Source organism: Quercus lobata, chromosome 2 (assembly GCF_001633185.2).
Source record: "Quercus lobata isolate SW786 chromosome 2, ValleyOak3.0 Primary Assembly, whole genome shotgun sequence".
NCBI classification, from domain to species: domain Eukaryota; kingdom Viridiplantae; phylum Streptophyta; class Magnoliopsida; order Fagales; family Fagaceae; genus Quercus; species Quercus lobata.
In genome coordinates this window covers 13,486,440-13,512,684 of record NC_044905.1, presented here as the reverse complement: position 1 = coordinate 13,512,684, position 26,245 = coordinate 13,486,440, and the positions used below count along the sequence as shown (strand labels likewise).

At 38.3% G+C, this 26,245-nt stretch overlaps 3 protein-coding genes across 5 annotated transcripts; all 3 read right to left on the bottom strand.

Moving 5' to 3' along the window:
- Positions 1-2,323: 2,323 nt before the first annotated feature.
- On the bottom strand, positions 2,324-3,616 carry LOC115959721. The gene is made up of 2 exons (XM_031078243.1): positions 2,946-3,616; positions 2,324-2,849 (listed from the first exon to the last, which is right to left on the bottom strand). The coding sequence occupies exons 1-2, from the start codon at positions 3,614-3,616 to the stop codon at positions 2,324-2,326; spliced, it is 1,197 nt and encodes a 398-aa protein (XP_030934103.1).
- Positions 3,617-8,798: 5,182 nt separating this feature from the next.
- Positions 8,799-13,503, bottom strand: LOC115974581 (prolyl endopeptidase-like). Its single transcript, XM_031094993.1, has 12 exons — positions 13,141-13,503; positions 12,757-12,976; positions 12,450-12,650; positions 12,264-12,334; positions 11,863-12,025; positions 10,765-11,358; positions 10,209-10,589; positions 10,026-10,101; positions 9,891-9,954; positions 9,627-9,762; positions 9,113-9,226; positions 8,799-9,022 (listed from the first exon to the last, which is right to left on the bottom strand). Exons 1-12 carry the CDS (start codon positions 13,476-13,478, stop codon positions 8,957-8,959), a joined length of 2,424 nt encoding a protein of 807 aa, XP_030950853.1. The 5' UTR covers positions 13,479-13,503; the 3' UTR covers positions 8,799-8,956.
- Positions 13,504-14,806: 1,303 nt separating this feature from the next.
- On the bottom strand, positions 14,807-22,488 carry LOC115974582 (prolyl endopeptidase-like). Of its 3 annotated transcripts, XR_004087977.1 has the most exons (13): positions 22,176-22,488; positions 21,611-21,830; positions 21,324-21,524; positions 20,920-20,990; positions 20,572-20,734; positions 19,531-20,124; positions 18,954-19,334; positions 18,779-18,854; positions 18,644-18,707; positions 16,845-16,980; positions 16,280-16,529; positions 15,585-16,184; positions 15,353-15,443 (listed from the first exon to the last, which is right to left on the bottom strand). XR_004087977.1 is itself a non-coding variant. In XM_031094994.1 (12 exons), the coding sequence occupies exons 1-12, from the start codon at positions 22,283-22,285 to the stop codon at positions 15,168-15,170; spliced, it is 2,196 nt and encodes a 731-aa protein (XP_030950854.1). In that variant the 5' UTR covers positions 22,286-22,486; the 3' UTR covers positions 14,807-15,167. The 3 variants fall into 3 exon arrangements, 1 of the variants encoding a protein (XP_030950854.1); XM_031094994.1 differs by lacking the exons at positions 15,585-16,184; positions 16,280-16,529 and adding an exon at positions 14,807-15,233 and having other exon boundaries at positions 15,330-15,443; positions 22,176-22,486; XR_004087975.1 differs by having other exon boundaries at positions 15,585-16,529.
- Between the last annotated feature and the right edge of the window lie 3,757 nt (positions 22,489-26,245).

The following is a 26,245-nucleotide window of genomic DNA, read 5'->3' as shown; positions in this document are numbered from 1 at the left end:
ATGACCTTTTCAAGGTATGTTAGTATCTCTCGTCCTTGTTCAGTTAGCAACTTTTCCTCATTTAATCATTCTATGTTGCTTTGTCTATTCATAGGCCATGTCAAAGTTTATAGCAGCGTCTAGACAGGCAACAGAGCTGGACAAGACGAGAGTCTTGTTGGAGACGAGGATTCAGCAGGTGAATGCTGACTGTAAAAAATGGGCTGGGGCTGCTGAAAGAGCTAAGGACGAGGTCAAAGAACGTAACAAGCTGATTAAGGAGCTAAGGACTGATGCATTGGAGAAGGATACGCGCATTGATCTCTTGCAGAAGATGAACGACGAATTGAATGCTCGTCTCTCCAAGGCAAAAGAGGACGCTATGGCTGAGTTCAAGTCGTCCAAAGCGTATACAGACACTTTGGATTGCAGTTATGCAGCTGGTTTTGAAGATTTCAGAATGGACGCTATTGAGAACTTCCCTGAAGTTGATTTTAGCGCAATCAAGCTTAACCTTGCTGCTGCCACAAGCTCTCTTCTCCAGACCGGCTCTGATGACGTCAATGTGGAAGATGACGCTAGTACTCAGCCTCCTCAGGACGAGCCTGCTGTGAATGCTCCCCCTTCTTAGGACGAGCCTTTTAAGCTTAGTGGCCTTTGTTTTGTTTTTTTTTTTTTTTATTTGGTCCTTTGTTTTTGGACCTTCTTTTATGTAACAAGAATACATTATACTGGTCCATGGTTTTAGGACGGGTATTTTAAGTAAACCATTTCAGCTTTTCAAACTAATCAAGGGTTTTTGGACGTAGGATGTCCACCCTTTGAATGAAGTTTTATTTTCTTTGCATGGACAAGTGATTTCATTTCTTTTGCATGGACGAATGCTGCTAAAATATTTGAACTCCAGCTTTAGCTCGTCCATATCGAGAATACATATTTTTCATGTAGTCTAACTCGTCTTAGCAGGTAGTATTTTTAATTAGCTTGATTTGTCTTAAGACTTACAAACTAATTTTACATACTTATTTTGCCCAACTTTTTCTCTCGTTCAGAGTTTGGATTGTTTCAGTTGGCTTCGCCTCGTCCATGGTTTGGACGAGTGTGGAGGTGGTTTTTCCCTTGCTTTATTCAAGAAAATTTAGACGTTACATCTCTGCGTCCAGAGATTTTGTTCGTCTCGGATCTTTTGACCCTCTTGAGGATTGACTTGGACGAAAATATCATGGAGATAATTCACACAACATTTTGTACATAACATAAATATTGTTTACAGATAAGGCACATGCACACTGGTGCCTTTTTATTTAATAAATACATTCATGACTTCGTCCATAACCATAACACAACCATAATAAGTAATAATGTCGTAGTTTCAAATTTCACACACAAGCAACACCAAACATAGTAGTATCAAACACTAGTAGTATCAAACACAAACAGCATCATAAATAGTAATACGTTAGTAGACAGATAAGACCCAGTCTCGTCCATAGGCACGCTCTTACTAGTAGTACCTCCTCAGGTGTTCCACATTCCAAGGATGTTCCAACTTTCTCCCGTCCAGGGCCTCTAGGTAGTAGGATCCTTGCCTTTTACAGTTGATCACTCTATAGGGTCCTTCCCAGTTTGGGCCCAACTTCCCATGTGCTGGGTTTTTGGTTGACAAAGAGACCTTTCTCAGGACGAGATCTCCTATGTTGAAACGCCTAGGCTTCACCATCACATCATACTGCCTAGCCATGAGGTTCTTATACTTTGCTGCCCTGTGTTCTGCGTTTGCCCTTACCTCGTCTATTAGATCGAGGTTCAGACGAAGCTGGTCCTCATTATCCTTGTCTTGATACATCATCACCCTGTGATTAGCCATATGTACTTCTGCAGGTATAACTGCATCGCTTCCATAGGCTAGCTTGAAAGGAATCTCCCCTGTAGGGGTCCTCACTGTGGTCCTGTATGCCCATAAAACTCCTGGTAATTCATCTGGCCATACTCCCTTTACCCCCTCAAGTCGAGTCTTGATGATTTTCAGCAGGGATCGGTTTGCAACTTCAGCTTGGCCGTTGGCTTGGGGGTGTGCAGGCGAGGAGTAATGGTTCTGAATTCCAAAGTGTAAGCAAAAGTCCTTGAAGAGTGCATCTTCAAATTGTCGTCCGTTGTCAGACACCAATACCTTCGGCACTCCAAATCTGCATACAATGTTCTTCCACACGAAGTTTTTCACATTCTGTTGTGTGATATTTGCCAACGGTTCTGCTTCCACCCATTTGGTGAAGTAATCGATGCCCACCACTAAAAACTTCATCTGCCTTATTCCCAAAGGGAAGGGACCCAAAATGTCCAGTCCCTACTGTGCGAAGGGCCACGGTGCCACCATTGGGGTGAGGTATTCCGATGGTTGCCTGGGGACGTTGCTAAATCGCTGGCACTGGTCGCAGACCTTAACGTATGCTTTAGCATCAACTTGCATGTTCGGCCAGTAATACCCTGCACGGACGACCTTGTGGACAAGTGATCTGGCTCCTGAGTGATTGCCACATGCCCCTTCATGAACTTCTCTCAGTACGTAGTTTGCTTCGTCCGGAGCTAAGTATCTAAGGTAAGGTTGAGAGAAACCTCTCTTGTATAACACTTCATTCATAAGGACGTATCTAGCTGATCTCACCCTCACCTTTCTGGCCTCGTCCTTCTCTTTTGGTAGTCGTCCGTCTTTCAAGTATGTTATAATGGGAGTCATCCAATTTTCTCTGTTATCCACCTGTTGTACTTCTGGGACATCTATACTTGGCATATATTGAACTTCATCTGACTTCTCTAATGATTCATCTGCTGAGGCTTCTTTTGCTATAGTATCAGCTTCCACATTCTCCTCCCTTGGGATTTGAACGAAGTCAGTTTTTTCAAATCTTTTCACAAGGCGCATCACCCTACCAAGGTATTTCTTCATTCGTTCTTCCTTCGCTTCATACATCCCATTCACTTGCCCCATGATCAGTTGGGAATCCCCCATGACACATATGGACTTGGCTTCCACGGACTTAGCCAATTCTAGCCCTTTGAGGAGGGCTTCATATTCAACTTCATTGTTAGTCGCTTGGTACTGTAGACGGACTTTATGTTTTAGTTTATCTCCTTCTGGGGATTGCAGGACCACACCAATTCCTCCTACATGCCGTGTAGACGAACCATCCACGTGGACGATCCATCTCTTACTGTCTTCTGTCTCATTATGACTTGGGGTAAACTCCGCAATAAAATCTGCTAGGGCTTGAGCTTTTATGGCATGCCTTGGTTGATACCTGATATCGAACTTACTGAGCTCCACAGCCCACTGGATTAATCGTCCTGCAGCTTCCAGTCTATTCATTGCCTTTTTGAGCGAATGATCTGTCATGACATTAATGACATGTGCTTGGAAATAATGCCTCAGCTTCCTCGAAGCGGTGATCAATGCGAAGGCTAATTTCTCCATTTGTGGATACCGTCGTTCCGCTCCTTTCAATGCCTTGCTTGTATAGTACACAGATCTTTGCACTTTATCTTCCTCTCTTATCAATGCTGAGCTCACAGCATGTGGGGTTACCGCTAAGTATAAATATAATTCCTCTCCCTCCACTGATGGACTCAGCAGTGGTGCCATGGTAAGGTATGCCTTCAAATCTTCAAAAGCTCTCTGACACTCGTCGGTCCATTCGAATGCTTTTTTGAGAACCTTAAAAAATGGCAAACATTTATCAGTAGCTTTAGAAACAAACCTGTTAAGCGCAACAACTCGTCCAGTGAGGGATTGGATTTCCTTGGTATTTTACGGTGGCTTCATGTCTAATATTGCTTGAATTTTATCTGGATTTGCTTCAATTCCCCTGTGGGAGACCATAAAGCCAAGGAATTTTCCTGATGATACTCCAAAGGCACATTTGCTAGGATTCAGCTTCATGTGATACTGCCTCAATGTGTCAAATGTCTCTTGCAAGTCGTCTAGATGCCTTCCTTCGTCCTGACTCTTCACTAGCATGTCATCTATATAGACTTCCACATTCCGCCCAATTTGCGGACGAAACATGTGGTTGACCAACCTCTGATATGTCGCCCTTACGTTCTTTAAACCAAATGGCATCACCTTATAGCAGAATAAGCCTTGACTGGTGACGAAAGATGTCTTTTCTTGGTCAGCCTCGTCCATTCTTATCTGATTGTATCCTGAAAAAGCATCCATGAAGGTAAGCAATTTGTGGCTTGCAGTTGAGTCTACTAACTGGTCAATACGCGGTAGCGGATAACTATCCTTGGGGCAAGCCTTGTTCAGGTCAGTGAAGTCCACGCACATTCTCCACTTGCCATTTGCTTTTTTAACCATTACTACATTGGCCAACCAATCCAGGTAGTACACTTCCCGAATGAACTTCGCTACCATCAGCTTTTGGACCTCGTCCTTGATTGCACTATCTCTCTCAGAGGCAAATAATCTCTTCTTTTGCCGCACAGGCTTGGAGGAAGGACATACATTCAAACGGTGGGTAATGACGCTAGGGTCTATACCCAGCATATCCTCGTGACTCCACGCAAACACATCGATGTTTTTCTTCAAAAATTGGACGAGGTCCTTTTTAATCTTCTCTTCTAAATCTGCTCCAACCCTGGTACACCTCTCAGGGTTATCCTCATCCAAGGAAATATCTTCCAATGCTTCAGTAGGCTCTGCTACAACCTTCTTTTCTTCAATATTCATTGCTTGAACTTGTTCATCCATGGCCAACATGGCCAAGTAACATTCTCTTGCTGCCAGTTGGTCACCTTGTACCTGTCCTACCCCGTGTTCTGTTGGAAACTTGACTGATAAGTGGTAAGTAGAGATAACGGCTTTCCAACTATTCAAAGTTGGTCTCCCAATTATGGCATTGTAGGAGGATGGACAATCCACCACAAGGAAGTTCACATCCTTGGTGATTTGTCGTGGATATGCCCCCACTACCATGGATAAGAAAATAGTACCCACTGGATGCACCTTCATCCCACCAAAACCTACTAGGGGGGAGTTCACTGGACGTAGCTGGTCTCGTCCTAATCTCATTTGCTGAAAAGCTGGATAATACAAAATGTCTGCTGAGCTTCCATTGTCCACAAGCACTCTTCTGGTTGTGTAGTTTGCAATTAGTAAGGAGATGACGAGAGCATCATCATGAGGGTGATGAATTCTATCAGCATCCTCATCCGTGAAAGTGATTGCCCGCTTGTCCGTGGACCTTGCTCTCGGTGATCATCCAGAAAGTTGGACGCTCTGTACTACCTTCAAGTATGCTTTCTTGGACTTGGACGACTGGCCAGTTGAACTTCCCCCAATAATGACTCTTATCTCCCCGAGTGGTGGTCGTGATGATTCTTCTATCTTTCCCTTCTGTTTCTCGTCCCTCTGATCTCGCCAAGGAAACCCCTCAATTTCCCTTGTCTTATAAGATTTTCAATTTGTTGCTTTAAGTCAAAACACTCGTCTATGTCATGACTATGATCCCTATGGAAGCGACAATACTTATTCCTGTTGCGCTTGTTGGGATCCCCCTTCATTTTCTCTGGCTATTTCAGGGAAGGATCATCCTTGATTTGCATAAGGACTTGCTTAAGCGGGGTGTTTAAAGGGATATACTGCTGGTTCCGTATTGAAGGGCCTGGCTTCTTACTTTCTCGGTTTCTTCTTTCCTCCGTCCGTCCCTTCTTTGGACAAGTACCTTGCTCGTGATGGCGACTGGGATTTGCGTCCGTTCTCTCAGACCTCTTCCTCTTTTTAGCAATGATCGCATCTTCTGCATTCATGAAATTCTGAGCCGAATGGACGAGTTCGGCCATGGATTGGGGCTCTTTTTCATAGAGTTTGTGTATAAACAGATCCGAATTCACCCCGTTATGGAAGGCTGACAATAGGAGCTTATCATCTGCTTCATCCACACTGAGAGCTTCTCTGTTGAAACGGGTGATGAATGACCGAAGGCTCTCGTTCTCTCCCTGCTCTATCGTCAACAGACTAGACGAGGAACGCTTGTGTCTTTGTCTCCCAATGAAATTGTTAACAAACAACTTGCTCAACTCTTCAAAAGAACTCACCGAATTTGGGGGTATTTTGCTAAACCAAACTCGCGCTGAACCCTTAAGGGTGGTAGGGAAGGCTCTACACATTATCTCATCAGGCACCCCTTGAAGATGCATGGTGGTCTTGAAAGTGGCTATGTGATCAAACGGGTCACGTGTTCCATCATATGAATCCAGAGAAGGCAACTTGAACTTTGATGGTAGGGGATGACCGTTGATGGAAGCCGTAAAGGGAGAATCAGTCTTGTGAACCAAATCTTCTATCGGATTTGCCCTTTTCATATTCTCCTTCATTTCCTCCATAACTCTCTTCATTTGGTCCATTTCTTCCTTCAAGTGTGGTACCGTTCGTGAAGTGGTGCCTCTAAACTGACTTCCAACTTCGGTATTCTCTCTTCTGCCATGAGTCTGTGTTTGTCCTCCTTCACGTTCTTCATGTGTTTGCCTCCTCATATTAATCTCCATTCGTAATTCCTAGTTTTGGCGAGTCAACTCCGCCATAGCGTCTGCCATAGATTGTGCATGTTGGGCAGATGACTGCATGACCGGTGCAGATTGGCGATCGCGATGCAGGTTGCTACTTCCCTGATGGCCTGGGCTAGTAGCCCTTGATCTAGTCCGAACCATCAACCCTTTGTCACGGAGAAGTAAACTGTGAAATAATCTCTTCCCACAGACGGCGCCAACTGATGATTCCTTGGATATCAGTGGGTTGACAAGGCTCAAGCGGTGATCTTTGGGCTATCTCCTGTAATACAAAGAACACAGAATCAGAGGGGACCGGTGGGGACCGGCCAAAAATCCTCCGATGATCAAGTTAGTTACTTTTGTACTCTTTGTAAGGAAGAAGTATTCTCTCAAAATGAAATTGTCTGAATCCCCTTTGGTGGGGACCGGCCAAAAATCCTCCGATGATCAAGTTAGTTACTTTTGTACTCTCTGTAAGGAAGAAGTATTCTCTCAAAATGAAATTGTCTGAATCCCTTTACCTTTCATCGAAGAAGCCTTATATAGTGTGTGTGTGTGGAACGGTTATCTGTTTAGTAACCGTTCCCAATGTCGAGGAGTCCGGAGAATTGGGGGTAACTTCCATAGCCGCTGTGGAAGTTACCTGGGTTGGACGGGCCGGTGAACTCGTCCATCCTTAGTAAAGATGGACGAGACTTCCACGATGAACTCGTTCATCTTTAGTGAAAGACGGACGAGACCATCTTGGAAGGCTTGCCCTGCGTAAATGTAGATTACATGAGGTATTCCTCATCCATATACGGACGAGGTTCGCCAGAACGCTTAGAACTTTCTCTTTGCCTACTGTAGCTTCTTTCGTTGGACGAGACATATGGACGAGTTATGGACTTGGATGATTTGTGACACCATCAGTTGTATTTCAAAAAATGTTTTGAAAAATATTTTTTGGTGTTTAGTTGTATTTTTGAAAATACCATAGAAAACACATTTTCTACTTGTTGTTCACATTTTCTCAACTGCCATACAAATATATAATATCATTCCTCAATACAGAAACACAAAAGAAATAAAACCCAGAAAAAAAATTCATCAAATTTGGTCAAATTGAGAGAAGAAGGAAGAGAGAGAGGCGACTGGGTTCGATCTAGAGGCAAGATCGCAAGGTGGAGGCGAAGGCGAGCACGATTAGACCGGGTTCATCGTAGATGGGTTTGAGGCGGTGCGATCAGATCGGCGGAGTCGTGGGTCGAGGACTGGATCTGGGTTTCACCAACGATAGCTCTCTCCGTCCTTCGGCTTGGGCTTGGCGTGAGTGATGAGAGTGAGTAAGGAGAGAAATTTTCTGGGTGGATCGGTGTGATTGTGAGAGTGAGCTAGTTTCTTTATTCTCTCTCTGTCTCTCTCTCTCTCTTTGCACTTTGATGAGGCCGGAAATGGTTTGAAGTGAAAATGTAAACCAATTTTCGGGTCAAAGTGTAAAAACAGATGGTCAAATGAAATAGTTTTCCGGAAAATTTATTTTTCATGCGCAACCAAACACACGGTGACCCGGAAAACCATTTCTTGAAATGCTTTTACGCCAAAACAAACGCAGCCTAAGTCACGTCAGATTGGTTGGATTAAAGTTTATCCAAATTTACTTGAAAATCCAAAAATTATAGAACATATATGTTGATTTTGACCAACCCATCTATTGAGAATCACTCGCAATCCTTCAGGTCAAACAATTGGATTGGGCATATCGGATGTGATCACTTATAGATGTATTTATAGCAAAATTATGCTCTAACATGCCAGGCCAACAATCAAACCAGTATCCAATCCATTTTTCAAAAGTCAAATGTTGAGTTGAGTCATTTTCCCCAAGTTTAAATTTCCTCCGCCCATCCAACAAGTCAAAATTTTCCCTTTCATACCCATTTTTTACTTCGAATTCCACGGGGTGGACAGATTCGAATCCAATTTTGCAAGGTCTAAGGCGCTTTTGTCCTAGTCTTTGAGAGTCACCAAGTCATATCTGTGGTTTTTTACTCATAATATTGTAAAGCACAATTTTTTTTTCCTTAGATGACTAGAGATTCATATGCGACAAGCACATCCAATCCAAGTTCCAAGTCAGTATAATGCCAAAAGAAGAGTTACCGACAATTGTTAACAACCACAATATAAAATGTAAAAAAAAAAAAAAAAAAAAAAATCCATATGATGCCCTTAATTTTATTATTGTGAATGTGATTGTTACGAAGAAGAAAAATTAGAAAAAGGAGCCACCCCGAACCCCCCACCCCCAAAGAAAAAAGAGAGAGAAGAGAGAGAGAGAGAGAGAGAAATAAACCATAGATGTGAATCTATGATTCAAACTACCATCAAATCTTCCATATTGAAATCCTAAGAATTAAGAATTAATTTAAACTCTCTTAACCGCTAGCATTTAGTCAGTCCATGATGCATCCAACATCTTAGCCATAAAACCGTACCGATCAGCAGCTTCATCAATCTGTAAGTAGAAGAGCAAATGACTGATAATTAACCACCCGGCAATAACATAAGAACCACTTTAGGGGAACAAATATAGTAAAAAGATTACCAATTTCTGTGTAGGACGTCCAGCTCCATGTCCTGCCTTACACTCAATGCGACCGATAATAGGATTGGTCTGGGGGCTCTTCTCTAAGCTTGTGCATAGAACATACTGCATGGTCTGACAATACATAGAAAAAAAACTGTCAAACAAGGAAAGAGAACATAAAATAACACCCGTGCAGTGCACATATGCAATGACTAATAACATAGTTACAAATTCCAGTAGTTTGAGGAGAGGATAGGCAAAACGACAGCTAAATTCAAGTATTGCCCTTTCATATGCATGCAGTTGCACTTATGACCAACAATATAACACTGTTGAAGGAAATCTAAAAAGTAATTACATAGCCAGCAAACAAATAAATAACAAAATGTAATAAATCTTATACACCAACTAATACTAGAACAATAATAATATGTAACATGATAACGTAGAAGCATTCTAACAGTAATTAGAAGTTATAATAAAAAAGGAAGGGGGTGCGGGGTGCGGGGGAGCTAATGATAAAGAGACTAACCGCCAATAACTTCAATGAATGCAAAGGCACAACCCTATCATCATGATCAGCGGTCAATAACATTATGGGTGGGTATTGGGTTGGTTGATCCGGGTGCTGTTCCCAAGGTCTCTTGACATTATGCAGTGGAGAATACCTAAAGAAAGAAAATAAAGATCAACAGTGAGCTAACATATGAAAATTATGAATTAAATATGGGAAGCATTACCATGAAGTAAAGTAAGAGCTTCACATCAAATTTAACATAGACAAAACTTTACTCACTTGATTATCCAATGGAATTCTTCCTCCTTCTCTGAACAACCAAAATCAGAAGTCCACGCATGGCCTAGAAAGCAACTCTAGATCAATACATGATTAAAAAATGCTACCTAGTGGATACAAAGGATTTAGCCTAACCTATGGTAAACTTGTGGAATCGTAGCATGTCCATAACACCAACATGAGCCAACACACAACCAAAAAGATCAGGTCTCTGCCAAAGAACAGAAAGTTCAGTTAATCTATGCACTCAAAATAACTATGACGAGAAATAGAACCAAGAATACAATCAAGTAAATGCACCATCTAAGACATCATTACCTGATTCACACAAGCCCCAACAAGAAGCCCACCATTGCTTCCACCTTCAATACACAACTTTCTGGGCTGGGTATAACGAGCAGATATAAGGTATTCACCAACAGAAATGAAGTCATCAAAGCAATTCTGCTTCTTTGCAAGTGAGCCTGCTTTATGCCATTCCTCTCCATACTCCCCACCGCCACGGATGTTTGCTATGCAAAAAACAGCACCTAGATGCCTTGTGAGTACAAGGCGACCAACGCTGAATGATGGAGTAAGACTAATGTTAAATCCACCATATCCATATAACAAACAAGGGTGTGATCCATCCAAAAGAATATTCTTTCTGGCCACAATGAACGCTGGTATCTTGGTACCATCCTTACTAGGCACAAAAACCTGGAAATTAAAAAACCAATCAAGACAAACACACATTTGAGGGCTCACACACCCCAGAGGTATAGAGAGGCACAACGAAAAGTTGCCCCTAATCATCCAAATGAATGCAGCTAGGCAAGAAGGAAGAAGAGACAAATTACAGTGACTAGAGTGTCAACAAGGTAAAAAGTATTACCTGATCAACATTGAACTCCGAGCGATCAAACCCAGGAACAACAGTTTCTCGAAATATCTTCAAACTGGGCACCTCAGTTTCTAAATTGCACTGATAAATGATACCAGGGGAAAGAAAGCTAGTAAAACCAAAAAAGACCACATTATCTTTACGCCTTGCAGAAATCCCACTAACTGACCCAATGTCAATGGGTAATTGATGTAGCAAGGAACCTGATTTCAAGTCCCTTACCTGAAGAACATACTTAACATCACTCAGGTAACTCACAATCATTTGGTTACCATTAACAGCACAAGCTGATTCAAGTACATCCTTTTCGGCTTCTTGGATAACATCAGTCCAAACGGTTGGGTCCTTCAGATCCACTCGAACTAACTTATATTTTGGAGCATCTTTATTTGTCAAGAAAGTAAACAAGGTGTCATCATTTGCAATTTCATGGTATTGTGCATCAAAGTCATCAACAAGCTTAATAAATGGGAGCAAGTCATTTTTCCCCTTCAAACCTACAAGCCCATTAGGAAGGGTAGACAAGTCGCAGTAATAAAATTTGTTCACAGGGTCACAACCCTCGTCGATGTACAGAAGAACATACTGCAAAATAACAGAACAGAGAAGTGAGTTCAGGGAGGAATAAGGCATTTGCATTTCTTATCTAAACCAAATTAATTAGTCATGCATGCAAATAATGCTGGTGCTTCATAAAACTCAAGAGGGATTTAAAGCCTCCCATTTTTTTTTTTTTTAAAATCTCGTTTCAGTTCAATTATAGGTCATCTCACTAAACCTCTATAGAGGATCTTATATTATCACTTCAACATCTCTCTATAATGTAAACAAAGGCCGTCTGATGCAAGATGTTGGATTGCCATAATTTACCTTTCACTGTACAAATTTGCGCTAAATCTAACACAAATTAAGACAATAAATCCTCTAACAACTCCAACTCTTACTTTTGCCACAGGGAGACAAGCTTATAAAAATAAATAATAAACTGAAGAGTGTAGGTCCGACTGGAGTGCTAATAATGATATCAACACAATAAAGCAGGCCCTACACTGACATAACCGAGAAAAGCCAAGAACTGAGATAAGTTACCTTCCCATCATCTGTAACACTGGCTCCAAACGAGTATTTAGGGTTTTCAGGATCTCTCCAACATAAAATATCTTCCGACTGATCCGTTCCCAAGAAATGATAGTATAGCTCATGATTAAGGTTAGAATTGGTCTCCGTTCCAGCATCTACATTTTCTCCCTCTCTACATCATAACACTACTACCATTATAGATTCAATATAAACAATCTATGAAATCTTTAAAATGATGTAATAAATCCAATTTCTCCTGCCCAAACATACACAATTGTTTTTGGCAAACTTTTTCTTTCTAAAAAATTGGTAAATGCAAAATTTAAAACCCACAATCATCAAAGGGGCACCCTGTCAGGATTCCAATTTTGACATTTCGCGTAAAATGTAAGAGCATGATGATGACTTACTTGGGAGCAGGATATCGGCTGTAGAAAAACCCTTTGCTATCATGAGTCCAAACAATGGAAGAAAACTTAACCTGAAATTACAATATATGAAATCCCTTCCATTAGCCTTGTCTCGGATTTTATCAAAAAGTAAATTGTTTTACCAATTTGGTTGAATAAAACATGTACTAAGATTAAGATACCCACCCATGATATAGTATCAGCTTCAACTTTCTTATCCTCAACACGCATTACTTTGATTGTCACCCAATCGCTACCGCTAGCACTAAGCGCATAACCCAAGTATTTAGCATCTTCACTAACCGAATACGTATTCAAAGCTATAGTTCCATCTTCACTAAGCGCATTTGGATCCAGCAAAACCTCAGGTTCTCCATCCAAACTATCCTGAATTGTTATTATTTCAAAAACAGAAATGTATTTGAGAATATAGTATAGTATAGTATGGTATAATATTTATAGCTCTGCTAGATCCAATTCTGGCTTCACGAACCTGTACATAGAGGACGCTTTGGGCTTGGAGGCCAGTGTTGTGGAAGTAAAAGTACTTGTCTCCTCGCCTAAAAGGCGCATTGTAACGTGGATGATCAAAGAGCTTCGTAATCTTCTCGCGAAGCTTCGCTCTCGTCTCGCATTTCTCAAGCACCGATTCTGTCAATTTCACTTGCTTTTGCACAAACTCTTTCACTTCCTCTGCATCAGGATCTTCAAGCCTAAACATTAAATAAATAAAATAAAAATCAACATTTCCAATCAAAATTCCTTGATTATTCCCAAATTCAACGATTTTATTCGCAAACACGAACAATCAAAACGCATTTCTCGTCCTAAAATATTTTCCCTGAATACTGTTTTCTTTGAATGAATTGAATATTACCATCGATAAGGGTCGGAGATTTTAACGCCGTGGTAGTCATCGACGACGGACTCGTCTCGACGAGCTACCGGGTACTGTAACGTTTCGTCTAGGGCACAAAGCGATCCCATTGAAGAATGGATTGAGGAAAATGAGGAAGAAGAAGATGAAGAAGAAAAGGAAGGAAAAGCTTTGAATTTGAAGTAATGTTGGTACCTTGGGTTTGGGTTTTGTTTGCGTGGAAGGAAGGGGTGACTTATTAATACACCTAGACTTTGGAGGCGGCAAGAATTTCGAGAGAAAGTAAAAGTCGTTGGGGAATAGAAAATGGCATTGGCGTAACGAGTGTATGTGAACATTGTGAGGCCTTTTCTTAGGCCATTTGTTCAGCGGGTGGACTTTAAGCGAATAAAGTGGCTTCTTGTGTTGCCATTTTGTGTCTATTATGTCGCCATGTTTTTGGGCTAGCAGCCTAGTGCTGTCCTCTAGAATCTTCTTATCGTAAAGGAAAATGATATGTTCACAATAATTTTTATAATAAATTTTAAATGACAGATTATTATTAATTAGTTGTTATTTTTAGGGCAAAAAAATATTCTTAGTGTTAGGTTCAAATTTGAACTAATAACAACTAATTGCTTATGTTTTGTTGTGAAAATATTATAAAAATATTGTGAATGTAATATTTCTCTATCATCAAACATTTGGCTTCAAAAAACCGAAAAAAAAAATAATAATAATCTTCATCATATTTTCACGAAATATGGATATTTTTTTTTTTTTTGATGAATATGATAGGTGGAGGGTAGGATTCTGGATTCCCCAACTAGACCAAGTTTATGTTGGTCTATTCCATAAATAAATAAAAAAGTATATGTTGGTCTAAATATATATGGGCTAATTTGTTTTGTGGGCCTGACATTCATTAATTTAAATATTTAATGTTGGGTTACCTTAAGATTTGGTTAGTCTTTAGTTTTTAAAGTGGACTGGATTAGTCTTAAGTCTTATTTAGGAAATGCACACAACTCCGGCTACATTTGGACTTATTCAAGAAATTTATCATTCAATAGGCATTTTTAATACGGTTAGGCTTGGATCCAATGTTCAGTAGCATTAGACTCGTTAAGATAGTGACATATGTCTACTTTTGAACACGTATCATCATCTAATCGGGTCCATTTTTAATATGCATCTAAAAGAGAGACCAATTACATATAGGAATTAATACCATATTCCTAGGTGAAACCCTCAGTAACAAGGCAAGTTTTATAGTGTTCCACCAATCCATCTAAAAAGTTTTTTATCTTATAGACCCACTTACACCTCAAACATAACATTCTGTCAAAGAGGGTCAGCACTAGCCTAACAATAGGTATGAGGCTTATGAAGACAATTATGTAAACCATCTTATGCTGGTTGATGAGGTAGGGTGCCATTGTTTTACATAAAACAATTTCTGAACGAAAAATACAATTATGTTTAGACCATTTTATGAAAGATCTAACAAATTTTAATAGACTTCAATTTCAATCCATTATTATACAAATAATACATTTAAAAGATTTCACGGGTGAGCTTAAATAATCAATTATATAAATAAAAGATGATAGTTCAATAGTCAAAATTTCAATATTCTATATGAATTCAGCTCATGAACAGAAAGTCAAATTTAGAGAAAGATTGTCAAAAGCTTTGTAGTTCAATTGACACTTCCGGAGTGTTTCAAATGGAGACATCTAAATTTTAAATCCCCCACCTCCAACTATCAATATATAAAAAAAAATAAAAAAATAAAAAAAAATAAAACCCAAGAAGCATTATTACATGAGATTTCCTTCAATTTTCTTTGTTGTAGTAATGGTTAAAGAGAAAATAGAAAATAAAAAAGGGAAGAAATAACCCCTCCCACCAAATCTTCATGTTTGTTTTTTTTTTTTTTTAGTTACAATGAGGGAGGGGGGATTTGAAATCTGAACGTCTCCGTTGGGTATGTTAGAAGGTGTCAATTGAGCTATAAGAATCTTAAAAAATCTTCATAATTGTAGCTAGTCAATCCATGATGCATCCAACATCTTAGCCATAAAACCATAACGGTCAACATCTCCATCAATCTGTTAAGTAGAAGAGCCAATAGCCAAAAGTAACAATGAGACAAAAACGTAGAACTACTCTAATTTAAGGGGGGGAAATTGAAATTGAAAGCTTACCAATTTCTGTGTAGGACGTCCAGCTCCATGTCCTGCCTTACCCTCAATGCGACCGATAATAGGATTGGTCTGGGGGCTTTTCTCCAAGCTTGTGCACAGAACATATTGCATGGTCTGACAATAGAAACAACCATTTTAAAAACAAAACGAAAAGAAAATAAAATAATACAGCTGCAGTGTACATATGCAATGACTAAGAAGTAAGAGTAAGAACATATTAACAAATCCAATAGTTTGAGGGGAGAGGATATCAACTTTCAATGTGTGCTAATCAAGCCATGCCCTTGCATATGCATGTAGTTGATGCACTAACTATGAATGCAATGCCCCGTCTGCAATGCTCACTCAGAATCTATTAGTCAATTGCTTTGAGAATGCCCTCACTCAGTAAGCTTTTGGAACCGGCTCGGCCCTCCCTCTGGACTTATCTCCTCTTTCAGCTTGCCTATCTCAGATTGGCTACAAGCCAACTGCACCTCCAAGCAAACCTCTTGGCACCACCGTATCCCATGGCATCTGCTCTTTCTCTTCGGTATTTGGTCCATCTGGCTTAACAGGAATAAGGTTGCCCTCCAATCTTCGCAGTCTAACCCCCACCTGTTGAGGACTGTATTGCCAAAGCTCTAGAGCATCACTTCCTTACATCTCCATCCACTCCATCCATGCCAAAAGCTCGAACCAACTGCAATTGTATCAACCCCCCCATGGGCTGGTTCAAATTAAAAACGGATGCATCTTGTTATTAATGATGAAGCTGGTGGGGGAGGCCTCATCTGAGACTCAGAAGGACTGTGGGTTCGGGGATTCTCTAGGCACATCGGCACTACCTCTGTTCTCATGGCAGAGCTTTGGGCCCTGCATGATGGCATCCACATGGAAAAAAAATTTAAATATCCACAACCTTATAATTAATGTGGACTCCACTGAAGCCATTAAGCTTCTATCCTCACCATCCTGCTCTAATAGGCTAACTCAACCTTTGGTCAATGATTGCAGGGACACTCTCCAAGCTTTCCAACAGGTCCATCTCCTTCACTGCTTCAGGGAAGCCAACAGAGCAGCTGATTCTCTTACAAAAATTGGGTGAGCTCAAATGGAGCTTTTTGTTTCTTTTGTAACCCCTCCCTTATATGTTATGGAGGTCTTAACCTACGACAGCACTCATGTAACTGCTAATAGCAGCCCTTTTGTAACTGATACCTGACTTCCAGCGGGTTAACTTTTAATATAATTGCCTCTCTTTAACCAAAAAAATAGAACTACGATACACTTATGGCTAACAATGAAGACAATGAAAACATCATTGAAGAAAATCTAAAAAGTAGTTACATAACCAATAAATAAATTACAATGCATAATTTATCTTGTTCCACCAGCTACTTTGTTAATACTAGAACTGATATGCAACATGATAACACAGAATCATTCTAACATTATACTTCAAGTTTTCCTTTTTCTTTTTCTTTTTTAAAGGCTAATGAATTCTAAATTTTGCTAAAGATAAAGAAGACCAACCGCTAGTAACTTCAATGAGTGCAATGGCACAACCCTATCATCATGATCAGCAATCAATAACATTGTGGATGGATACTGGGAAGGTAGATCCAGATGCTGTTCCCAAGGTCTCCTGATATTATGTAGTGGAGAATACCTGTAAAAAAAATTACAATCAACAGTGCGCCAACATCCAAACTCTCCTATGTGAAGAATCCTAACACAATATTTCCAGAGAAAATTGCTTAGTAGAAACACCAGGTAAAATATTTGTTTTAGTGAATCTAATAAAAGCACAAAAGTGGTGCAGTCCAAAACAAAGGGTAAATAATACTTCCTAATTGACAGATATCTAATGCAACCCAAGCTGTTGTGAACGTTCATGATCATGGCAAGTAACAACTGATGTGTTGGATCATTGGATCAAGAAATAAGAATCAATATGGATACTGCTAGAACATATGAGATAAAAATAAGCATAGCAATCACATATAGCAATTGAATGGCAGTGAATGAACTGGATTAACTAGTGAACCACATGGTCCACATCCTACAAGTTCTATCTCCTTATCAGCTATTAATGATAACCTAGTATGGATCCCCAACAAATAAGGGATGCTTTTCCATTAAACGGGCTTATTGGGTGGACCAAAGTAGGCTATTTGATAGGGTAAATGGTAGGTTTTAGATCAAAATTTGGAGCATCCAACCCCAGGAAAGGTCAAAGTTTTCCTTTGAATGTTGGTATCTGGACACTTACCAGTAAAGCAGGTTATGCCCCTGTAAATTGTCATTCTGTCCTCTTTGCCATAGGGAAGATGAGGATGAATTGCACCTATCTGAGATGTGCCTACTCATAAGACTAGCTTGGATGGGGAACCAGTGGGGATTTATAATTGGAGCAATTCAACCAAACACAATTATAAGACTAGTGAATATTCATATCTCCACCCAGAAGGTCTAGTCGACCCAGAAATTCCAAATGACCAATTCACTCTGCTTGCATTGGAGTTTGGACACGGTTTGGAAACTCAAGAACAGCTAATGCATGGAGAACATTACAACACCATTATGGAAGTCCCAATTATCACAATTAAAGCCCATGCAAGCTACTGTGGTGTTCTAATGGCTGAAAAGCCCAAGTTAAGCAATGCTGAGCCCTCTAAATTTACTCTATCTACAGCCCTTTTCACAAACATCAATGTAGACGCATCAGTGAGGGAAGATAGAAGGGGATGCCACTCTGAGCTGGAGTATTGCCTGAATGTCAAAAGTTTAAAATCAAATTTCATTTCTTGTGTGTTTAGTAGGATTAGTAGGAATGTAAACAGTGCAGTGCATGAACGAGCTCAATGGGTAGTTAAAATGAGGTTTTCTACTATGCCTTACTCATCTCAGTTCCCTCCCCTTCTGGTCAAGCCTCTTGCATCTGATACTTGTATAGCTTTTTCTGGTATATGAATCTTCTCAAGCCAAAAAAGAATGGCATGAATAAATTTAACTTTTGTCCAATATTACAAGATTGAGAATAGACAATGGTTTTCCAGTTTCTTACACAACATATGGTAGATTTTTTTTATTTTTTATTGGCAAGTTCCACATGCACCCAATGGGTCTTGAACCCACCACCACCTATATTTTCTAAGGGGAGGAAGTGCCAATTGAGCTAGAGCTAATTGGCAGTGTACAATGGAAAATTACAAATTAAAGATTTGAAAGATTGCCAGGAAATATGGTAAGAGCTTCCTATCAGGTCCTTGATATAGGATAAACTTTTCTTACTTTTTTTTTTTTTTTTTGATTGAATAAACTTTACTTACTTGATTAGCCAGTAAAATTCTTCCTCCTTGTCTGAACAACCATAATCAGAAGTCCATGAATGGCCTATAAAGCAACTCTGGTTCAATACATGATTCAAAAATATTAACTAGTGGATCCAATGGATTTATACTAACCTATAGTAAACTTATGATATCGCAGCATGTCCATAACACCAACATGAGCCAAAGCACAACCAAAAAGATCAGGTCTCTGCCAAAAAAAATTGTAATTTAGTCTAAGCACTCAAACAACTATTACAAGTTATAGACTAAGAAAATGCACCCTCTATTACAAGCTACACAGCAATACCTGATTTATGCAAGCCCCAACAAGAAGCCCACCATTGCTTCCACCTTCAATACACAACTTTCTGGGTTGGGTATAGCCAGAAGATATAAGATATTCAGCGGCAGAAATGAAGTCATCAAAGCAATTCTGCTTCTTTGCAAGTGAGCCTGCTTTATGCCATTCCTCTCCGTATTCTCCACCACCACGAATGTTTGCTATGCAGAAAACAGCACCTAGATGCCTTATGAGTACAATACGACCAACACTGAATGATGGTGTAATGCTAATGTTAAATCCACCATATCCATATAACAAACAAGAGTGTGATCCATCCAAAAGAATTTTCTTTCTGGCCACAATGAACACTGGTATCTTGGTACCATCCTTACTAGGCACAAAAACCTGGAGATGGAAAAAAATAATCAAGTAAGATGAGGACACATTTAAGGACTCAAACACACACCCTAGATGAACAGAGGAAGAGAGACAGAGAAGAAAGCTGCCCCTAATCATCCACACTAATGCAGCTTGGCAAGAAGGTAGAAGAAGAAGAAGCAAACTAGAGTGACTAGGGTGTCAACAAGGCAGCAAGTATCACCTGATCAACATGGAACTCTGAGCGATCAAACCCAGGAACAACAATTTCATGAAATATCTTCATATTGGGAACCTCAGTTTCTAAATTACACTGATAAATAATTCCAGGGCTAAGAAAGCTAGTAAACCCAATAAAAACCACATTGTCTGTGCGCCTTGCAGAAATCCCATAGACTGTCCCAATGTCAATGGGTAATTGATGTAGAAAGGAACCTGATTTCAAGTCCCTTGTCTGTAGAACATACTTAACATCACTCAGGTAACTCACAATCATTTGGTTACCATTAACAGCACAAGCTGATTCAAGTACATCCTTTTCGGCTTCTTGGAGAACATCAGTCCAAACAGTTGGTTCCTTCAGATCTACTCGGATTAACTTATATTTTGGAGCATCTTTATTTGTCCGAAAGGTAAACAAAGTATCATCATTTGCAATGGCATCGTAAAAAGCATCAAATTCATCAATAAGCTTAATAAACGGGAGCAAGGCTTTCTTTCCCTTCAAACCCACAAGCCCATTAGGAAGATCAGAAAAGTCACAATAATAAAATTTATTGACAAGGCCAGAATCCTTTTTGATGTACAGGAGAACATACTGTATAAAAATATCAAAGTGGAGTCTGTTAGAAGGAAATCCATAAGAAAGAGGAAAGAGCATTTGCACTTCTTATCTAAGCCAAATTAATCAGGCATTCTAGTTAATGCATGCATATAAATACTACATATGGATTGTATTTATAAGCATAACTGAAGAGGCAGCTCAAGTATAGAAACTCAACAACATGGTATAGTGATGATGCTTCATATACAACTCAAAAAGGGATTTTAAGGTTTTTCATTTTTTGGGTATGCATTCAATTATATAACAGATCATCTCAAGAAAACCTCTTTATAACAAATTTGGCCACTAGACATAGAAATTATACATTTTTTTAAGGAGTGTTAAGAAACATGCAGTTGGATTAACATCAATACAAGAAATTAAAGCTGACACTGGTCCAACATAACCATAAAAGCCATGAAAAAATTAGAGAAGAATTACCTTCCCATCATGTGTAACACTGGCTCTGAACCTGTATTTAGGGTTTTCAGGATCTCTCCAGCATAAAATATCTTCAGATTGATCCGAACCCAAGAAATGATAGTATACCTCCTGATAAAGGTTAGAATTGGTCTCTGTCCCAGCATCTACATTTTCTCCCTCTCTACAGCATTATACGATCATTATGAATTCAATATAATAATCTATGAAATCTCAAATTTGATGCACTAAATCCAATTTTTCCTGTCTAAACAAACGCAATATCATTACCATGGTTTATAATTTACAAAGATTCAAGTAATTCCTCCTTTTTTTAAATGCAAGAACACGATGAGGATGATTACTTACTTGGGAGCAGGATATCGACTGTAGAAAAACCCTTTGCCATCATGTGTCCAACTAATAGACGAAAACTTAACCTGAAATAACAACATATAAAATACCTTCAATTAGTCTTTGATATATTACCGATTCTCCTAAAAGCTCAAATTATTATAAATGGTGAATTTAATTACTTAATCATAATTCTAACACCCCCTCTCACGTGTGGACTGAGATTCCCAGAGCTCTGATACCATGATAAATATATTCAATTCTCCCAAAAGTTTAAATGGTTAGGAAATGGTAGATTTAATCGCTTAACTATAATTCTAACGATTCCATTTTTATTAAAAAAATAAAAAATAAAAAAATAAACTTGTTTTTTTATCTATTTGGAATAGTAAGACATGTACTAAGATTAAGATACTCACCCATGATAATGTATCAGCCTCAACTTTCTTATCCTCAACCCGCATTACATTAATTGTCACCCAATCGCTACCGCTAGCACTAAGCCCATAGGCCAAGTATTTAGCATCCTCACTAATTGAAAGCGAGCTCAAAGAGACAGTTCCATCTTCACTAAGCGCATTTGGGTCCAGCAAAACCTCAGTCTCTCCATCCAAACTATCCTGAATAAAGAAACAGAGACACATAATAATTATGAATATTTTTTTACCAAATAACAATGGCTAAAATCCAATTCTAGCTCACAAACCTGTACGTAGAGGACGCTCTGGGCTTGGAGGCCAGTGTTGTGGAAGTAAAAGTACTTGTCTCCACGCTTAAAAGGCGCGCCATAACGCGGGTGATCATAGAGCTTCGTAATCTTCTCGCGAAGCTTCTCTCTCGTCTCGCATTTCTCGAGCACCGACGCTGTCAATTTCACCTGCTCTTCCACAAACTCTTTCACTTCCTCTGCGTCAGGATCCTCCAGCCTGAGATTTTTTTGGATCGTTATATCAATCAATAATCACTCACTTTAGCATCACTACTGGTGCTAACATAACATAACCACTCACTCATGCATCAGGTTTTTTTTTTTTTTTTTTTTTTTTTTTTTTTTTTTTTTTTTTTTTTTTTTTAAAATACAAATTATAGCTATTTTTTCTATTTTTGGAAGAAAGGAACAATAAAAAGTGCTTTGGATAAGTTTTATTTATTTATTTATGGTTAAGTTCATAATTAGAGAATCATAGAAAACAAAATCTTGAAATCCTAAGAGATATATATTTTCGTGGAAAATGTGAAGTAAGAAAACCATTTTCGATGAATTTGATTACCATCGATAAGGGTCGGCGATCTTAACGCCGTGGTAGTCGTCGACGACGGACTCGTCTCTGCGAGCAACAGGGTAGTGCAAAGGTTCATCTAGAAAACAAAGCGAACCCATTGTGATTGTGATTGTGATTGTAGAATGACTGAGTTGAGAGTTGAGAGTTGAGAGGAAGATGAATAGTAAAAGATTTCAACGCCAATTTTGAAATGTAGCTGGGGAAGGGGAAGTGTGATTTTAATTCTTGGATGCAACGTGACTTTGGGAGGATAGACAAGAGACATAAAGTTGGGGAAATGTGAGTAACGTGTGCCTGCCCGTTTCCCCCGCTCTGGCTAATCAAGCGGGTAAATTATTCTTAATCAAATATCTTAATTTAAAATAGGGTTTTATTTAAGTATTTTTAAGGTATCTTTTGAAGTCGGGTCTCTTATGCGGGTACGTGAGATTTTGCCAATTGAGCTCATTGAATTTAAATAAATAATAAGTATTAGTTTCATCACATGGACTCTATTTGTGAGATAAGACTTTTTATTATTATTTTAAGTTTAATATAATTTTTCAATTTGAAACATGCGTGAAATATATTCAAATAGAAAGTATGCTAATTCTTAAGAAAAAAAATTTATCTTGTAGTTTTTTTTTTTTTTCTAAAAAAATTTAATTGGACACTCGTTTATCTTCTCTCTTAATATATAGAGAAGATAAACGAGTGTCCAATTAAATGAGTCAACTAGTTTTTATATTTAACACTCTGATAAGTAATTTTTTTATATATTTTTTAAAATTATTTAAAAAAAAGCACACGTGCAGTTGCAATGAATTTGTGCATACATCTACTCATTTTGTTAGCAATAATGCAATCATACCAACACCAGTTCCCATCAAAAAATACGATTTTGTTAACATGTTTTCAAAGGTTGTAACTTAATAAGCATTTAGTACTCAATTAAAAATTAAAAAAAAAAATCAAGTCTAATTATGCACAAATATCAATAAAAACAGATACAATTATAATGAATTTATGCATGCAAATTAATGAATGGTAGGCAGTTTCTTTAAAAATATACATTACAACTCATAATTATATACTATTAATATTTTCTTAACATGCATGAATTGCACATATTCTTCCTTAGCTTGCACCACACCTATTAAGAATACCCACATAAAAAATTGTGTAAACCCATAGTATACTAAAAGACTTAAAAAATGGTACTTGGTGAAATAAACAAAGGAATATGCGAAATCAAACCAAAATTAATGCACATGTTAACTAGACTCTTATTTAAATAAGAATGATGTCACATGATCATTATTAAATGAAATAAAATTATCCTAAATAGTATTATTAAAAAATAGGGATAATTACACTTTGCCTACCTGTGATTTGCCTCTAATTCTATGTGCCTACCCGTGGTTCAAATTTTGACATTTTGCCCACCTGTGATTGTCACCGTTTATGCTACCTGTGATTGTCACCGTTTGTGTGCCGTGTACCCACCTCTCCCTCATCGTTACTTTAACACAGAAATATGTAAAAACTCACTCCCATCTAGATCAAAACACTCTCATTCCCAAAAATCACTCACTCCCATCCGGCTTGCTCAACAAAAATCACACACTCTCACTCCCATAAATCACTCACTCACTCACTCCCATCGTTCATGCAAACCGAGTCGAGGAAGATAGCTCCTCTGTTCAGCTGTGGCAAGAAGACTCACTCACTCCCATCATACAATGCGCTTCGCTTCACTTGAGGTAACTGGGATTTGATCGTGCATGCAAACCGAGCCGAGGAAGATCAAGATTATTGCTCCTCTGTTCAACTGTTGCAAGTAGATCAGGATTTTGCTTTTTAATCTTTGAAATCTAGGGTTCTAAATTGGGTTTTAAAATTCCTTCTTCCAAAGTGGGTTTTAAAATTGGGTTTTAAATTTCTTTCTTCCAAATTCGGTTCTTGCTTAACCATGGAACTGGTTAAGCAAAAACCCAATTTTTTTTTTTTTACAGAGTCGGAGAAATTTCCGAGTTGAAGAAATTTTCGAGCAAAAACCCAATTTTTTTTACAATTGCTCCTCATTTTTATATGTGTGCTTTGTAGGCTTTGGGTATATTCCTAATCTTTCGTATAACTTTGTTTTTGAACTGTGTTAATATGACACTTGATTTATTGCTTGAGGCCAAGTTGCCACATAGAATTGAAGATTCTAAAATGGCTAGCTGAAGGATTTGGAAAAGTATAAAATATTAATGGTGTTTTTATTTTTTAATTAATTTTTATATGGTAGATTGCGTTGGATTTAGACCATAAGTTGATATTCATAGTAGCTTATTGGCTTTTTTCTTCAATTCGAATGTTACAGAGGAACTGTGGTGGTTGAGACTAACTGCATTGACACTAATCTTATTTTAGTTAGATGTACTGTGATAAATTTAACTGTTGATTTATTGCTTGAGGTCAAGTTGCCACATAGAATTGAAAATTCTAAAATGTGTGTGTGTGTGTGTGTGTGTTTTCGATTTTGGTATGTGTTTTGAAGGATTTTAGATAATATGGCTACTTTGAATGTTTAATTGTTTTTGTGGAATGTTATTTGTATATATTTATGTAGAATTAGAAGAGTTGAAATCAGTTTGATTTACTGCTTCTGTCACCAAATTGATCATTGGTTTTGATTTTCAGATTAATTAGAATGTTACTGGTCGAGTCTGTTTTGGACAGCATGATAGAATTAGTATCTGGTTCTAGTGGTTTGGCTGGTTGTAACTCATTGACTAGTTAATGTAGGTGTACAGGGTTTTATTGCTTGTTGTGAACTAATGGACCAGTGAACTAATTGACTTGTATGATAGTAAAGTGAACTAATTGACTTGTATGATAGTAAAGTGAACTAATTGACCAATGAACTAATGTTTACCTAATAGAATTGAAGATTCTAAATTGTGGTAGGTCATACTTGTCCAAAAAAATAATGTTTACCTAATAAAATTTAAAAGTTGTCACAGTTTATAGCCATTGAAATTACTTTTAAGCTCCAGATATTTCAAAGTATTCATTTGCAAGTTAAATTTCATTTTTCATATCAATATATGATCCCTCCATTCCCTTCTTTGATTTTGCTTTCTCCCGAGATCAATACCTAATGGTGCTGATGCAATTGTTCAAGTTGAGGACACCGAACAAATTGAAAATGCTTCGATTGAATCAAAAAGAGTAAAAATATTGGTACAAACTAATGAAGGTGTTGATATACGTCCAGTGGTATGATTCATTATTTCTTTAGAATAATGCTCATGATTTTATTGAAATAATTATTCAGTCAATTATTTTTTGATAAATAAAATAGTAGAGATAAAAAACATTCAGACAATTATGAATATATTTGCATTTTCTTATTACTTTAAAATAAAGGTCTATGGCCCATTAACTTTTTTAACAATGTGGTTGTAGCATGAGTAGTTGTTACTAAATTTAGATGAGTTGATTCTTGCCACTTGTAACAGATTTGTTGGTCTATAAGCTTGTAACAAATTTTTGCTATGTCTTCATCAACTGGCAATGGCTCTACAACTAGTGGTTTCTATCATGCTGAAGATGGTCATTTATGTACCCTTGAGAATTGTGCCCTAAGAACAAGTCGAAAAGCTGGTAACTATGGAAGAAAATTCCTCGGTTGTAGTCAATTTAATCTAAGTAACAATTACATTGTTGTATTTGAATTGAATTGAATTATTAGTTGTGATTAATTGTGAACTGTGAAATTAATTGTTATAATTGTAATGATCAGGTTGGTCCCAAATGTGGCTTCTTTCAGTGGATGGATAACGAAACTTGTAAGAGTGACCGTGAAATGATAAGTATGCTTGAGAATGAATTGCAGCTTGCAAATCAGAGAGAAATGACAACTAGGGAAATGGAAGAAAGATCTAACCGGAGGGAAAGAGAAACTCATGAGCTTTATGTAGAAATTAGGGAGAAACTTAAGAGGGTTAGAGAGAGTGAGAGATTGTACAAGGTGACACTAGTTTTGTCATGGTTATTTTTCATTTTTGTAATGTTATTGTTGTGTTTTG